Here is a 19,017-nt window from a genome sequence, read left to right on the forward strand (position 1 = left end):
ATCCATAATAACACTCCTGTCATTAATACCATTCAAACAATTAACATCCAAAACATTAAATACTATGACTTTGAAAACTTATATACCTCACTTCCTCTAGAAGAAATCTATACCAGTTTACTTGATCTGCCTAAACTCTTCCCTGATATGCTCAAAATTATGACTCTTGACAAATGGAAAACCTACCTAAAATGCACCCTTTTTCATAACTACATCAAGTTTCAAAATCAACTTTTTAAACAAGTCAGAGGATTGCCAATGGGCTTATATTCCAGCTCCTCGATCTGTAATATCTTTTTATTTATCAAAGAATTTAACTTCCAAAAAAATCTACAACCACAAGAGTTAAATTACTACAAACACACCTACAGATATATTGATGACCTTATTACAATTAATAATTTTGGTAAAATTGAACACCCCGAGATTTATCCAAATTGTCTTACACTTACTTAATGAAACAACAAATAATATAGAACTCACTAACGATTACAAATAATATAGAACTCAAATGCATAAACATGAGGGTGTCGGGGACGGTTACTCGAGTTTTTTCGGATTTCTCTACAGAAATTGCTTTTTACTCCAAATTGAATTGGCTAAAATGCTTCATATGAAAAGGTTCTTAGAGTATCAGCATTGGTTCGTGATCCCTTCTATTAGCGGAAATATTTGGCCTGACTAGAATTGCCGGTTTGGCTTTACCTTATAACTCGAGTAAAGACGAAACAGCTTCGTATTTACGTATTTTAACGAACTAAAATTATATGCACAGATACAATAGATTTACAATGCGAAATTTTGCTCCTTATTAAAATTCTCAAAAATAATCTAATACCCATTCAATTTATTAACCATTGTCTTAAGAAAGCAGGCATTAAATACTCACTCTAAATCACTTAACTGATAGGGATATGATAATTTTTCCTAAACCTGAGAAGGCGGTATAAGTTGGATGAATATCAGTTGAAGGATTTGTATATAGTGTAATTACTCAGTTGTATATATTGTAAAAAGCTAATTGTCTTCAGACTTATGCTGTTACTAAAACAATGGGCCTATTTCATGACTTTAGTCTGTCTAATAGCTCTTGGACAGTGAAAATTCCTTTTTCCTTTCTTAAATTCTTAATCATTATGACACGACAATTAGCCAGAAATTAATTAATTTCCATTCACTAGTATTTTCAAAAAAATCTTAACAGACAGTTTCACTTAAATAAGAACTCCACATAATACATCTCTGAAGAATTCGGAGTACCACCCACTACCATAAATTACTTCACCTAAGTCTTACCGACTGATATTATTCAAAGCCCCCACTGCCGCTAAGAATTTTCGGACACCCTACACTTATGAGTCAGACACGAAGAGAACACTTTGCCAACTCGCCACTAGAAAGAATGTAAGTTACTTAATACCTTTTCTGGCCTTTATATCTTCATGTACATTCACTGTTCTTATTATATATATATATATTTTATATTATTTTTATATTATTTTTTTATTTGTTTTTGCAAAGTTTGCATTATTTATCTTATTTTGTAATCTTGTACGTTTATTTCAATTTTACTTTGAATTCTATTTCATAAAGACAATTTCCAATGTTTAATTTTTACAAATAATATAGAACTCAAATGCATAAACATGAGGGTGTCGGGGACGGTTACTCGAGTTTTTTCGGATTTCTCTACAGAAATTGCTTTTTACTCCAAATTGAATTTTCTAAAATGCTTCATACGAATAGGTTCTTAGAGTTTCAGCATTGGTTCGTGATCCCTTCTATTAGCGGAAATATTTGGCCTGACTAGAATTGCCTGTTTGGCTTTACCTTATAACTCGAGTAAAGACGAAACACCTTCATATTTACGTATTTTTATTAATTATTGTTCATTGAACGGGAGTTGGTTTGTTCCCCTTGAAAAGTCAACTAATTTCCGATCAATGACAATGATTACACGTTTTTAATTTTTCCTTTTACAACTGAAATTTTGTTCTTCATGATGATTTAATTCCAGTCCCCGTTAAAACATTATTAACATTTTACTTTCAAGTTACTTCAAAACATCTTTCAAAATATAACTTTAATCAATTAATCAATATTGTTTAGGAAATAAATTATTATTAACTAACTTTGCAGCAATTGCGCAAGTAGTAGTCATTTGTTTTCACACTAAATGAATTTAAGATCATACAACATTATATATATATACAGGGTGTTTCAGCAAAGATATAGTACACCTAGACGATGGAAAAATACATAGCTATGCAATAGTCGGAAACGCTTTGTTTATACGGGGGTGATGACATAAAACACAAGGAAAAAAGAACACAAACAGAGTGAAAATATATGTTATGTTTATTATGCTTAGTACAGCAGAATTCCAAAAATAAGAACAAAAATAGATGATTGCCATCAAAGAAAGTGCTCCAAATTACGTTCAGAACATGTCCTTAACATGGGATCACCAGGGGTACTGCAGTGCATTCATTTTGATCGACTGCTTCGCCTGGACGTATGTCAAGACACTGATGTATGAAACCCATGTTAGATGTGCTAAGGAACTTGTGCGCATCATGGTAGCTGCTGGGGAAGTCCAGACATGCCCGGTATTTTCAGGAACATCAGATCTTTTATATGCCAAAGATCTAAGACCTGCATCACAGTCAGGGGTTGTAATTTCAAGCACCTTCTTTGATGATGATTGTTGTCTATTTTTCTTATTTCTTGATTTCTACTGTACTAAGCATTATAATATGTTCCTCATTTTCTTAGTGTTGTTCCTTTGTGTTTTCTGTTGTCATACCACACTAGGAAAGGCTTTTCGACCGTGTACTGCTATGTGATTTTCCATTTACATGTACTCTATCTCTCCTGAAAGTTTGTAACCGATTTACTGAAACACCCTGTATATAGATATATTATAATAATAACAGTAAAAGTCACCAATAATTTTGATGCCATGTTGAATTTTTATTTTATTGTAGTTTGTTTACATCTGAAAACATGCACAGCTTACAGGCATTCATGGATTATTGGAATTCTACTGGCTACTAAAAAAACTACATTTAGTCATAAACTGAAAATAAAATTTTACTACACTATAAACAATTTTATAATTGTGTGCTTCTAAAGATTTTAATAAACAAATCATTTGAAAGCTATATTAACTCCTTTGCGATGGCATGCTGCTCAACTGAAAGCCCTTTGAAGATAGATGTATCATACATGCATCATTCCTAAATGCAGACTTGCCAACTCTCCCGATTTAGGCGGGAGACTCCCGATTTTCGACCGCTCTCCCGCCAACCCGATTTACAATATATTTCTCCCGACTTTTTCTTATTCTTAAAATTTCTCACGATTTTTATGGAACTTGGTTTAATACTTTGTTATATGAACAAAAAAAGTGATTTTGGACGTCCGAAGCAAATGAATTTTCTCTAGATTATATCTAAAACAAAACCTTGTTAATTAGATAACTTCTGCTTTGTTGTGAGAACATATACGTATCCAGAAACGTCCTTCTCCAGTTCTCCAATGGGCATCATGCTCCACTGCGTGTCATCTGGCATATATTAGCCAATGAGGACAAAACAAGCTGTTATTTGGATGTTCTTTAGTTATTTCGGTCATTTTGTCCTGAGTTGTGCGAGTACACGTGCCTTTGGGAAATAGTTTTAGAAATTATCATCTTTTGTTATGTCTGCGAGAAAGGTGAAATACTCGTTTACGTTTCAAAAATCGTACACAGTTGACTTTCCTTCCATTATTTCCTCAAGGAAATGTAATAAATTTGCGATGTGTACCAGTCGTTGCGATTTTTCGATTTCGCATGGTCTCAAACATGTGCGTACACAAAAACACAAGGGCAACATGAGCTGTTTTGAAAAAAAAAAAAAAAAAAAAACGAGAAATTAAATTTTTCTTCGGAAACAAAAAACCAAAAAGTTATTAATGCAGAATGTCTGTTCTCTGCCTTTTTACTGGAGCACAACCTGCCACTGAATGCATCGGATCACGCTGCAGCTTTATTTAGAAAAATGTTTCCTGATAGTGAAATCGCTAAGAAATACTTAAGTGCAAGAACCATAAAAGGTGCAATTGTTAAAGAAATGGATTTGAAAAATAAATCTTCAGTTATTGATCGCATTAAAATAGCTCCGTTCTGCCTCTCTACGGATAGAAGCAATAATACCGATTCAAAAGTGTATCCAATTGTTGTTTCTTTTTTTAATCCAGAGTCTTCAGAAATTGAGTGCAGTTTACTTTCTGTCCCCACTTCGGAAGGACATTTGACAGGCTTTAATATAGCACAGCTAATTATTAAAACTTTAAAAGAAAATGCAATCCCTCTGGATAATTGCTTAGCACTAGGTGCCGATAATGCACCAGTATTGGTAGGCTTGAAGACTGGTGTTGCAGGCATCTTCAGAAAGAAAAATTCAGATTTGCAGATTATGAGGTGCACCTGTCACCTCTTAAATTTAGCAGCTGAAAAAGGAGTAGCTTCTTTACCAATAAATGTGGATGAACACATTGTTGATATTTATTAAAATCTTGAAAGGAGTTCTAAAAAGGAGGAAAAATTGAAACAGGTCCAACAGCTGCACAATAGCAGTTTACAATTAGAAAACTTGGATGAAGTTATAAAATCAGCTAGGATTGACACCCAGTGGAGTTTAATTGGAAAACTGAAAGATGCTGATGGAATTTTAAAATATAGAGAACTGTCTAGAATTATGTTGGCCATCTTGACAGTTCCCCATAGTAATGCAGAGCGTGAGAGGATTTTCAGTGTTGTTGCGAAAACGAGGACTAAATTTAGATCTAATATTAGTGATGACACATTAGAAAACTTTTATTAGCGAAAGCAGGCCTATGTGGCAATTGCTATGAACAAAATTATGAAGTTTCTTTCTTAAAGAAAGCAAAATCTGCCACTGTTTATACCATTTGTACAAAAACTGATTAAAGGTGTTTTTTTTTTTTGTTTGTTTGTTTGTTTTCTTAAACGATGCAAGTAATAAAAATGTTTTTTATGTGTAAGGTATTTTTGTGTTGCTTGCATTTAAGAATTAGTTACTATTTAAAGTTAATTCATTATTAAAAACTATATTTTCCTCATTTAAAAAGTCTTTTTAACATTGTGAAAAATCTCCCGATTTCTTAAAAAAATCTCCTGATTTTTTAGTGTCATAGGTTGGCAAGTATGCAAATGTCACTAGCAGCTGGGTGATGTACTGCTGCATCATTGCTTGCACTGACCTTCCAGATGGGCATATATGCACTTTTAAACATAATATGACCTTTAGAATTTTTCTAAATCACTAAATGCTGCTTTGTGTCCACTACAGTGAGCTTATTTGAACCTTTACCTTGTTGACCTTGTGTCCATAAAGTACTTTCTGATCCTGGTTATTTATTATTCGATGTACAAGTGGGAGATATAAAGTAAACAAAATGCAGCTCACAATACATACATGCAGCTGAGGCCCGGTGATATGAACTTTGGACAGTTTCTGATGCTTCCTTTTTTTTTTTTTTCATTTTTTCCTATAGGAAGACTGGAAGTGTAGCTGTGGTTTTAGGAATTCCCACTTGTATTCAAACACAGCTGACATGCAATTGAGGCTTCACATGATATACAGGGTTTGTCCGGGATGTAACGAGCCCCACTTGACAGTGAAGTAACTGTGCAGCACCAAGCGGTGCTACCGGTGAAAAGGAAAAGTGAGAGGGACCTTAAGCTTTCCAGCAGTACCAGGGTTAGACACCTTCGTGCTCTCGGCAAGTCAGGAAGTACTGCAACGTGAACCACTGTGTAGTGACCTTGTTGTATTTAATAATGGAGAAAACATTAGAGCAAACATTACAGAGTTTAAAAAGAGCTCCAAGGGTCATCAAAACTGCATCATGACAATGCACCCTCTCACAACGCCTTTGTTGTGATGTCCTACCTGACCCAGATCGGTGTAGCAACAGTTCCCCACCCACTCTACAGTCCTGGTGGACTTCTTTTTGTTCCCTTCATTGAAACATGTTTAAAAGACATCATCTGGCCACTGTGGAGAACATTCAAGCAACTACGAGGGTTCTGCTAAAGGAGATTCCAGCCAAGGACTTTCAAAAGGCATATACAGCATGGGCATCGTACTGGGAAAAGTGTATTGATGTGGAAGGTATGTACTTTGAGGAATATTAAGTTTTTGTACATGTATGATCAATAAATTGCGAGAGATAAAATGAGACTCTACTTTCTGGACAAACCCTGTACACTGTTTCGAGACTCCAATCCCCCCCCCATGGTGAGACTGGGAGTGTAGCTGTGGTTTTGTGATGTCTAAGAGAAGCAAGTTTTTAATGAAAGAATTGTATATTCAAATGGTACACAAGCTCATGAGTGACTATTTTGACACCAAAAACACTTTAGATTTAAGTGAGGGTAGCAATTTGGATATCAGACTTTGTCGCAGACTGAAATGAAAGTTTGTTTTGCTTCCACCTCAAAATACAGCACAACAGTGGATATTCCATCATGAACTCGATCTGTTAAGTAATTGAAACCTTCTGAGGTTACAGGAACTACAGGAGTAAATTTAATTCAAAGTTATGCAAATAAAATTGATTTTTTCATCATTTTTTCAATAATGATCAAATGAACATAACAGTTGAAGAAACTAATAATTTCTATGAACAACACATGCATGAAAAATCCATCTTCATTCAAAATCTGCTAAGTTTGCTCCTATAGATGTGCCTAAAATTAAGGGATTCCCAAAATTAATTATTCCAATGGAAATAATTAAAAAGCTCATCCTCAAAGTATATGTCACAACTAATGAAATGCTAGCGACTAGACTATTACACACTGCCTCCTTTCTGAATTATTTATACTATAATATTTAATCATATATTTTATTATTTTTTGCATGTGTTTAAATATAGATTTATGCAAGTTTTGTATAACATTATTTTATTTTGCATCAATATTTTCATTAAAATTTTTTCAGAATATTGTTATTTTCTGTATTTATGATTATGTTAGTGTTAGATATGATTACAGGAAAAAATCAAACCAACTGATTAAAAAAGATTAATGAATTTTTATTTAAAGTTAGGCTTAGCAACGTGAAATGCTCCATCTTGCGAGATTGTACTATTACAACAGTATACAGTCTCTAAGGTCAGTTGCACTAAGTGACATGCTGTGACATACGAGGATTAAGTACTGATGTATACAGGGTATCTCAAAAGGCTGTTGGCAAACTTAACATGCTGGTATGTTAATCCATGACAAACAAGATTTAGACAGGAACTTGGGTCTGAAAATGCAAACGGAGACTGCTAGAGGGAAGTATTCACAGGCTTATGGGGGAGTGGGAAGCATGATCATTTCAGATGAGGATGTTGCAGAAGGATGAATAGTTTTACTAACTCAGAATTGTCTGTTATCCATTACTTGTATGGTGTCACAGATGGAAATGGAAACCCTCCACAAACAGACATCAGCCAATTAATGCTTTGTTTGGACAACTGCATGACGCAGCAGCTTTCCAAATAAGAAACCAAACCGGTTGAGAATGCATTATACACATACCTGTCATAGAGGAAACTGTGCTATGGAAATTAGAGATGAACCCCCACACAAATCTCCAAGCAATCGAATGCATTTTGTGTGTACATTGTTCCACTGGACCAGGACATGCTACACTCCTACCATGTCCAAACAGTATAGGTATCGTGCAATGATGATTATCCCCAGTGTGTTTGCATAGCCAGATTTTCCATTGTGAGTTTTGTTTTCCTATGAAGGTTTTTTTTTTACATGAGACAGTGTCCTGAACATGGACAACATACATGTGTGGATGCATGAAAACCCAAGGTGTACAAGTGCCCATGGAAGTCAACAATGTTACACCATAAATGTTTGGGCTAGAATTACTGTAGACATGTTAATTGGCCCTTAACTACTATCTTAATGCCTTGATGGGAAAATCTATAGCATGTTTTTAGAAAGAGTGTTATCGAATTTGATGGTTGATGTTCCAGCACGATGGAGTACCTGCACATTTTAGCAGTACAATGCAGTAATAAATCGAAAGGACATATCCTGATTGATGAATTGGCAGAGGTGGACCAATCGTGCTATTCCCTGACATGACTCCCCTAGATTTCTACCTGTGAGGATACATGAAGTCTATGGTGTAGCAGACAACCGCAACATCGGACATGGATCTCGTCACCATGATTGTGGAGGAGGTAGCACATGTCCGTGACACATCTGCCCATTTTGAACGAGTTCGTGAATCAAATCATTGTGGTAAATGAAAAGAATTTTGAACACCTTATGTGATTTATTCATGTTCTTTAATAAACGTCACATTAACACCTCTTTTGACATCCTTTCTTTCTCCACCTCTACACCTGCAAACATTGCCCTCCTGCAGTCGCAGTTTACTTTTTTGGATAAAAGTACCTACAAAATCTTGTTTCTCATGGTATGGCAGGCTAGCATGTTAAGTTTGGCAACAACCTTTCGAGACACCTGGTATATGATACACCTGTCGCGGAGGGGCGAGTTAAAAGAAAAAATGACTAAAATGTTTAAGCATATACCAACAAAAACTGCTATTGCTAAATAAAATTTATGCTTTTCAGCTAGCAAATAGGGATGTTTAACAAATTTCTGCCTTCAATAATATATGAAGAAATTTGAAGCTAATTTATTAAATATACCTATACACTTCTTAAATGTAACAATTTTACATACTGAATGATAAAAATTTAAAGACAGCAACTATGGAAAGCACAGCATTTTAAGAAAAACATAAAATGCATCCAAACCAAACCTAAACTATAAATGCAGGTCATGTAGACCAGGGATGGACAAACTACGGCCAGCAGGCCAAACCTGGCCCGCCGAAACTATAAATGCAGATCATGTAGACCAGGGATGGGCAAACTACGGCCAGCAGGCCAAACCTGGCCCGCCGAAACTATAAATGCAGATCATGTAGACCAGGGATGGTCAAACTACGGCCAGCAGGCCAAACCTGGCCCGCCGGAAAGTTCTATCCGGCCTGCGGATAGAATTTTAATTTGTTGCTTCGAGGAAAATTGAAAGAAATATATATTGTATATTCATCTCCATTTCTACTTCGTTTAAATATTATTGTTTTTCTTTCTTTTTTTCAAAGGACTGATGACCTCTTTACTTTCTCTATTTTTGTTCTACAAAACATAAATCGATGGAAACAGCAAGCACAGACAGCTTTCAATCAGTAAAGTGTTAAAAGTGGAAGTTCTTTGTTAGTTATAGCTGTAGATTGGAGCCAACAAGCGTTATTTCTTTCTTGGGGAGCAGACATAGGTATCCAATATAAGTGAATCAGACCTCGTATGTGGCAGACTGAGCATTTTAAGCTCCAGCCAGCAGCTTTTTCTTTTGGCACAAGTTCTAATATTATTGACTGTGTATGGGAAGATCATGGACATATAGCATCATTGTGAATAGTGGTGAAATTATTAAAAGTATAGTGCAGCTAGTGCATGTTTGGGTTATTCGTAAAATATTTCAATGCCAAAATAGCTACTAAAAAAGGTAAAGTTGATTCAGAGTGCCGTGCTTTTACTGATGAATGGACATGGAAATATTTTTACCGTTGTAAAAGATAAACCAGTGTGTCTCATCTGCAATGAAGCTATAGCAGTCTTCAAAGAATATTTCCCGTCTTTTCAAATCTAAGCATAAGAATTCCAATTAAGAAGCAATGTCCGAATATGAAAGAAAGCAAAATACAGAGGGTCTTTGTAAAAAATTATCAGGCCGACAAAATTTTTTCAAGAAGGTAAACAGTATCCAAGAGGCAGCTACACATGCAAGTTACATTGTAGTACAATATTGCTAAAAAGAATAAAGCTCTCAGAGATGGGGAGTTCGTTTAACAATGCATGCTCCAAGTTTGTGATGTTTTAAGTCCAGACAAGAAAAATAATTTTGAGACTGTAAGCTTATCTCGAGAAACGGCAACTTCTAGAATCGAAGACATCGATAAAAATTTGACATCACAATTAAGGGTCAAAGATTGGCTAGTTTAAATCTTGCTCTATAGCTATGGATGAAAACACTGATATAAATGATACTGCTTAATTAGTATTATTTATAAGAGGTGTTGATGAGAACTTTGAAATTACCGAGGAACTGCATGCATGCGTTCTTTAAAGGGAACTACAACGGGATGTGACATTTTTCATGAATTTCAGGAAGGGCTTTTAACTTTGAAAGTGCCTGTAACAAATATATCTTACGACCGATGGAGCACCAAATGTGACAGGAAAACTGGATCTCTTGGACTCTTCAATCAAAACTATACTGGGAACAATGTTGTTTTTCTACATTGTGTTATACATCAAGATGCTCTGTGTAAATCTGCAATTGAATATGAAACCCGTGCTTGATGCAATCGTGAAGCTTGTAAATACTATTCAATCTCGTGAGCTTACTCATAGGCAATTTTGAGATTTTCTTCAGGCTGAGCAATCTGAATACTCTAATGTACTGTATTACATGAAAATAAGGTGGCTTAGTGCAGGATGTGATTTCGAGACAGTTTGGCAGTTGAAAGAAAACGTGTCATTATGAGAAATAGTTGTGGAGTGCGAAATGTTAGAAGATACAGAATTGCTTTCGGACTTTGCATTTTTCACAGATCTTCTTTGTTATATGAGCAACTTGAATGTCAAGATGCAAGAGGAAAATCAATTTATCGATGATATCTAGGTCCATCTCAAAGCTTTTAAACTAAAACTTAATCTGTTTGCTGGGCAGCTAGCTAAGAATGACTTATTTCATTTCATGAGGTTAAATTCAATACCCTCAGAAAATGAAGAGAAGCATCAGAATTATAAAGATGACTTGAAAAAACTGCATTTTGAGTTCAAACACAGAGTTCAAGATTTCAGAACAAATTTCAAAATGAATTGGATATTTTTACTATGCCTTTCAACATAAATTGTGAAGCAGTGAAGTCAGATTTTCAGCTTGAATTAATTGAATTGCAGTCTTTCAATCATTTTAAGCAGTTGTTTCTAAATATGCCAAATTGAAAGTTTTACAAATCATTACCGAAAGCAAGTTTCCCAAATTTAATATCTCACGCCCAGAAAATCAGTGCTATATTTGCTTCATCTTATATATGTGAAAAAGTGTTTTCAACTATGAACCTTAGAAAAAATTATTTCAGAAGTAGACTGACAGATGAGCATTTAGCCTCCTTCCTTAGAAGCAGTACATCTCACTTCAAACCTCAATATAAGGAACTTTCAAAAATGAAATCACAATTTCATTCATCTCATTAACATATTTAAATCGTAATCCTTGTATATTGTTTTCAAATTTAAAAAAAAATTTATTTTGGCTCACCAAACTTCTTTTTTTCGATTTTTGGCCTGCGACCAAAGAGTTTGCCCGTCCCTCATCTAGACTCGCAGAAAACTTATCACAATTGAAAAAAATGATTAAATATGATAAAGAGAATGATCATGGATGCATTCTTGAGGCAAGACAAAGAGACCTTCTGTCTCTGAACTGGCAACAAATCTTCGTTTCTTGAGAAAAACCATATGAAATATCTAGCATGAATGTCATCTATGAATATATCATTATCTTGCTAGCATAAATATTTTTGCCTCTATTCCATAGAAATATACTGGATTATTTAATTAAACAAAAATATATGAGAACTATCTGCCAAAGTTACATTTCAATTTTGATTTGTCAATCAGTAGGAGAGCAGGATATAAAAATCAAAAGGCTTGCTATCAACCTCAGGCAGAAAGTTTTTAGATATCAGAAATAACAAAAAAGTGCTATTTTTACATAAAATTATGTTTTTTGAGCTTTTTATGTTTTTTGTTTTTATTAAGTTTTTGAACTCTATATGCCTTAATTTGTGAAGCTATTATTCAGTCACTAACATCCATGTCTTATCCAAAACTTACACCTGAGCTCAGTGGACTAACAATCAGCCTTCATAGACCACCAAATAATTTATGGTGCTATCCATATGCTATCCAAGATGTATTTGCAACAACCAAAGGGCAATGATGATGATACTATCACTTCAAAACCTGTTGCTCCAAAGACTGCCAGGAAGCAAACTGTGTGGCATATCATGCAAAATATATGCCAATGTTCTTAAAGTTACATGGTTTTTGTAAAAATGGAAAAGTTGGCAGTGGCACAAAAAATAGGGCATTTTAGAGAAGAACACCTCATTACATCTAATACAGATTTTATATGTAAACTTCCATTCTACTCTAATTTTCAAATGTTATTAGTTTTGAAAAACAGTGAAATATTGCAGTTTATCAGTTTTTTCATAATTACTATACTCACTACTATCAAAATGGAATTGCTCCTAATGCTAATTTTAGGGCAGGAGGAACACTAAAAAAGTTTAAAACCTGCAATTTTAAATTATTTATTGCTTGTATAAAAAGCTAAAAAAACATAATTTTATGTAATAATAGAAGTTTTTTGTTATTTCTGATACAGTACAACGTCTTTAATCCGGACTCGTCGGGACTTCGGCAATTCCGGATTAGGGGTTTTTCCGGATTATAGATCAACAATCTGGTACGATGGGATGCAGAAATTATAAAATTAAAAATAGGAAGCCGTAATTTATGAAATAAAGAGCAATTATGATCTAAAAGATATCAAAATTTACAAAAAAAAAAAAAAAAAAAAAAAGCTTAATATTTATTTGTTTACTTTATTAAACATTTCTTTCAATGTAAGTTGTTTAAATTGCTTCGTTTTATGTGCTAATATTTTCTCTTCAATTCTACAAACAGACATAATTTCTTGGTCAGTTACAAAGTTCCGCTATTTCGAGAATACCGACTAACTTGTCACTCAAAATTTTTTCATTTTCACTAACCTCTCTGGCACTTTCTTCATGCCTTTATCCATTTTTTGCAGCAATTCCACTTTTTGTTTGATGGACATCAAAACAGGCTTTCGCTTTGTAGATCCTTTGGCAGCTCCAGAATTCGAAACTCTTTTTGACATAATCGAAAGTTCAAGCTTACTTTTTATAAAATTGCTCTAACAGTCTGCAAAAAATAATAAGCCAGATCCAATTAGAAGATTAAGAAACAACGCAATCTGCAACATTAACTGAAATAGATAATTAGATAATTTTAGCCTAGCTTATACCATCCTTTATACATTAAACGCTCATGCGTAAAGGTATTATGCGCATGCATAAATGCATATGCACATGCATAAACACATATGCATAAATGCTACGCATGCGTAGAAAGTTTGTAGCTTTGAGGTCCGTATTATAGATCATTCTGGATTATGGACGTCCGGATTAAAGACTTTGTACTGTAATTTTACTTTTTATTTTTAATAAACAAAACAGTAACCAATTTTAATTTTATTATTCAAAAGTTGGCACCTTAGAATTGGTTTGGGAGAAAATTCTGGCATAATACATCTTGATAGAAGGTCATCCTATTCAAGAAATCTCTTGCAACAGTTCACACACGTTTTTTAGATACTTCTTGGCAAGACTGAAATACTGTTCTAAAGCCTCACGGTGATAAGGAAATTCGGTGTCTCAGTCTGTAATAGATTTTTGATGCCCTCATCAATAATATTCCTTAATCGTGGAAGAGAAGAGATATTATAGCTATCTCACCAAATCCTGTTGATGCAGTCTCTTGCTTCAAAGTTGAGTTTTGGCATGGTGAAGTTTTGAATATATTTTTCCTTGGAAAGTGATCAAGTTTTCCACAATCAGCACAGTTAGTTCTCTGGTCTCCTTTCATCCACAATCATTGTAAGGATGAAATTTTCAGGATGAGCAAAGAAAGAATTCCACTAACTTACTGGCTTAATGTGTTGCAAGATATGGCTTCAAACAATATCTCTGGACCATCTGTGAAATTTTTGCTGGTTTTGACTTTGAATGAGAGAGATATGTAACAATTTAGTTACTGGGTTAATGTGTTGCAGTAAATGGCTTCAAAAATATCTTTGGACCATCTGTGAAATTTTTGTTGGTTTTGATTTTGAATGAGATAGATCAAAAGTCGTTAATTCGGACACCCATAATCCGGAATGATCTATAATCCAGACCTCAAAGCTACAAACTTTCTGCGCATGCATCACCCTGACGCATGCGCGTAAGACCTTTATGGCTGCGAATATGCGTGTGCGCATGCGCAAAATACGTTTACGAATGTGCGTTTAATGTATAACATACGGTATAAGCTAAGCTAAAATTATCTAATTCAGTTAATGTTGCAGATTGCATTGTTCCTTAATCTTCAAATTGGATTCAACTAATTATTTTTTGCAGACTGTTAGAGCAATTTTATAAAAGTAAGCTTGAACTTTCGATTATGTCAAATAGAATTTCTGATATATATTTACTAATATGTAAAGGATCTACAAAGCGAAAGTATGTTTCGAAGTCCATTAAACAAAAAGTGGAATTGCTGCAAAAAATGGATAAAGGCATATCCTTTGTTTATCTCACCATTCCGAAATCTGTTTATCAATTTCACGCTGCTCTGCATGTGTGTGGGGGGGGACGTCGCGGCGCGCAATGAACTGGAAGTTGATCTGTCAGTACTATCTTTATCTTCAGGGCAGATGTTTTTTTTTTTATTTGGCTTATAATTTCTTACTAAATGTAGTATTTCATCTCGATGTACTCCGTCTTTGATATAATTTAAATCAAATTCCTCGTCATTATAATTCGCTTCCGATAGCGAAGAAAGTGACTCGGAGGTTATTGAAAATGAAAAAATTTCGATTGGCAAATTGGTCGGTATTCTCAACACAGCAATTATAGGACTTGAACAGCGGAACTTTGTAACTGAACAAGAAATTATGTCTGTTTATAGAATTAAAGAGAAAGTATTATCACATAAAAAACGAAGCAACTTAAACAACTTACATTGAAGGAAATGTTTAATAAAGTAAACAAATAAATATTAAGCTTTTTCTTTTTGTAAATTTTGATACCCTTTAGATCATAATTGTTCTTTATTTCATAAATTACGGTTTCACATTTTTAACTTTATAATTTATGCATGCCATCTTACCAGATTTAAACTGATGATCTATAATCCGGAAAAATCGATAATCCGGAATCGCCAAAGTCCCGACGAGTCCGGATTAACGACTTTTGACTGTATAATAATTCAAAATAAAAAGTATCAGCTGCCTGATTTCATCAACGAGTTTTTCTAAGCTCATGCAAAATTTTAGAAATCAATTTGCTGTCATCAACCATCTAGAGCGTGAAAGCTGACCAGGATTATGAGCTACCAAATCTTCTAAATTGTACCTGACTCTATGGTAGCAGAAATATCAGGTAAGTCTAATTTATTCTTGCTCAGCAATTTTCTATGAACTTGAGAAATGAGGCATTCAGCACTTTCAAAGTGAACTAGTGGAAGTTTTTCACAGCTTGCATAATTTTTTTCAATCAGTCAACTGAAGAATTTGGGTCCTGTGGTAACATAAAATATGTGACAGAACTGCAGTTCTCTAAAGTCTAGGATATGTACAGCCCACTGCAGTGATCTACCAACATGAAATCTGATCTGGTGGATAACACCATTTTTCACACCAGTATAAATTACAGTTTTATCCCTCCCTATCACATCAAATTCAAGGAAAATTTCACATGCAGTCAAATTGAAAATTATGATACAAGCTATATCTTTAGCAAGCCCTGTAAAGGAACAAGCGTGGCTGATATATTCTGACCCCAGTTGTTGTATGAGGGAACAGCGGTCCTCTTTTTCAGTTCTTCAAAAATTAATTAAATTTTTTATTTACCATAATTCCATCCAAGTACAGATTATGTAGCGTTTCCTTAATAAATTGATTCTGCAAATAATTTCTGTTGTAAGTTTTTCCTCTTCTTTGTTTTTGTAAACAACATAAGAACTGTCTGAATTAGTTATCACACCCTAATTTTAAAAATGAGATGGCAAGATTGCAGCAGTTGCTCCTTCAAAATCACTCACCCACCAATTATGATGTTCTAGTTTATTCCTTTTCTGCCACAGTTTTTTTTGTTGGTGCCTCATCTGAGGCTGGACTATATCAATATCATTAGCACCATCTTAAACATTAGAATTTTCACTTAGTTGTATCTATTTAGTATGTTCAAGTACGGACGCTACAGGAATAAAAGTTTTAATACACAAATAAATACGTAGTCTTTTTAGCCACTGTTGCAGCCACTTCATAAAATCTCACACTTTTGTTGTTGACACTTAGCAACAACCCATATTGCACACAGACACAGCACATTAGGACATTCTCATAATTAGGAAGCTTATTCATAAAATTCTATTGGATTATCGAATACTGAGCATTAACCCCTTTGAGCCGGGTAGCGAAAACGCGCACTTATCGTGGAGGCCGGCAGTGTCTTCCGCGAGCGTCTCTCCAGGGCAGGAGGCTTTTTTGCTACTAAGTCTAAATCCATGAAATTTCCGAAGTATCAACGCATTGTTTAATAATGCTCTATAGAGTATTTAAACGGCTTCTGCTTTATAGATATTTTTATACATATACTTTAATTACCTTATTTCTTGTTTAAATGCATATTTTACACATTTTATTTTAATTACTCACCATTTTATGACTTTTAACATTATACATCTGAAAACTAAATATATTACTTAAAATTCTCTTTTCGTATAAAAAATTTGAAAACAGGGATCTACACACACTCCTACGTTACATTCCTTGAACTCGTAATAACTCATTTGCCGTTTTGGAGGATTTTTCTGGGAATGTGAACAAACGAAGCATCGTCGTCTCATTTTCTTATCAGTCTCTTCTGAACAAAGTTTTGGAAAATGTCTTTCAGTTAATCTTTCAGAATCAATATCAGAATTTCAGAATCAATATCTGAAATATTTTGCATCATTTCTGCTATTTCATGCTCTGTTAAACATCTTCGACATTGAAACGGTAAAAACAGAAAGAATTCACGTCTAACAAGATCTAATTATTTTCTAAAAACTGAACTGTAAACCGAAATACTCAATGCTTTAGCGCATATAAAACTTCTACTTACAATAAACAACTACTACGTGCGAATAAAGTGCGATTTAAAGAGACGTCATAAATCACGCCATTCGGAAATATTTAGTTCCCCCTTTGTTTATATAATCAAAAACACGTGTATGTGAGTCATGCTTCTCTCATTTCGAGTAGAAGGTCTAATGTACATGTATCTGAAACCATATGGACATACAGTGCCATCTTGTGGCAGAAATTATAGTTTGAAAAACATTCCAGGGTACTGGCACAAATACGTGACAGTCGGTAGTAAACGCAAAAATGCTCTGGCACGCCTGTGTGTCGGCCGGTAGGTAAGTGTGCTCGTTGCTGGCACGTATACGTGACAGTCGGCGCGAAGGGGTTAAAAATCTTTTCTTGAAGTGATTTTCTATGATGCAGCCATTTTCAAATACAATGCAAGAACAGAAGATACAATTTTATTTGATTTTTTTTATTTTGCTTAGCCAGGCAACTTTCATGATGTATAGCAACAGAAAATTTTTATAAAAGTATTTTTTCAGCCCACCCTAATATCTAATACCTAAAGATCTCATCGATCTGCACTGTCTGCAGGCTTTTATTTAGTGATCAGCCCGCAGACAAAAATGAGACTTGACCATAACAGTATTCTTTAGATAAAATTACAATGTCACAGCAATCCTTCATGAGGCTGAAACATGATGAAAAATATTTTTTATGGATGGTAGCAAAACTGAGAATGCATCCCAATTATCCCATAGTAATTCTTTACATCAATATTGGAAATTCAAATCTTTTTATAGAATCAAGCTATTTTTCTCACAATGTTAATTCAATATTTTTTAAATTCATATATCACCACAACCTACATCGAAGTCATTTTAGTTAATGCCTTAAAAGAAAATGTCAGACTACCATTTTCAACATTATATGCATTCTCAAATTATAATGCTTATCTGACTAAAAGAGCACAAATACACAAAATTAAAAGAAAAAATATCCATTTACTAAAGAAATGTTTCAAATTAACAACTGAAATTAAATGAAAATTTTAGTGCAATTCTAAATAGAAATTAAAAAGCTTACTTGTTCAATAGAAGAAGTCTTTTCTTCTTTAAATGCTTTGCATCTTTCATCTTTTGAACGTAACTTTGCCATCATTTCTTGTAACTTTGCAAAATCTTCAGCTTCAATTCTAAATAGAAACAATATATTTAAAAAATATGAATATTCATTATTTAAATACATTTATGTCTAGAATAATTTGGCTCATAATCATACAATACACACTATAAAACAATGTAACTACTTTAATTTAGAAGTCAAACAACAAAATTCAGCATTATATTTTCAAATTTCCACAGGACTAGTTTCGATGGTTTTACCGAACCATCATCCTCAGCTGCAAATGGGCAAATGGTTGACTTCTTGGTTGAAAAGGACAAATGGTTCATTTGTTGTTTGACTTCTAAATTAGTATTTGTTCGATGTAACTACTTCTCTCTTACGATAATATAAATCCCTAAATTATTGAAATGTATGAATATATTTCAATCATCTAAAATTAAGCAGAAAAAATTAAGTAAGAGAAGTAACTGATTAATCAAAAATTAGACCTATTGAGAAAAGAAAAAAAATTTCAAATTTTACATTTCAACATTCAGTTCAAGTTTGATTAATCAAAATTCTGAAGACATTCTAGGTGTGAAATTTATAAGTATCTCTCATTTATTCAACCAGTAAATAATCACAATGCTGCATTAAACAGAAAATTATTAAAATATGAACTAATTCATTTTTTAAGCCCACCAATGAATTTTAGTTGCTAAATGCATAAACAAAGCACTAAATACTAATGGAAAATATACACACTCATTGGGACTTCAGTGATTTCAGATTTGGGATATTTCTGGATATTAGATCAT

At 33.8% G+C, this 19,017-nt stretch overlaps 1 protein-coding gene across 4 annotated transcripts in view; it reads right to left on the reverse strand.

The window, feature by feature from the left end:
- The window catches only part of LOC118182393 (uncharacterized), a 130,508-nt gene that overhangs the window by 15,323 nt on the left and 96,168 nt on the right, over window positions 1-19,017 (reverse strand). For all 4 annotated transcript variants that reach the window (XR_004757054.2, XM_035351735.2, XM_035351736.2 and 1 more), the window contains exon 10: window positions 18,179-18,287. Coding sequence is in view for 3 of the 4 variants with exons in the window: in XM_035351735.2 (XP_035207626.1) it covers window positions 18,179-18,287 (109 nt within the window). In the remaining variant the exon portion in view is untranslated. The remainder of the gene's footprint in view (window positions 1-18,178; window positions 18,288-19,017) is intronic.

This window comes from Stegodyphus dumicola, chromosome 6 (assembly GCF_044657685.1).
Source record: "Stegodyphus dumicola isolate Sdum_Otavi_A_Nest chromosome 6, ASM4465768v1".
Classification (NCBI taxonomy): domain Eukaryota; kingdom Metazoa; phylum Arthropoda; class Arachnida; order Araneae; family Eresidae; genus Stegodyphus; species Stegodyphus dumicola.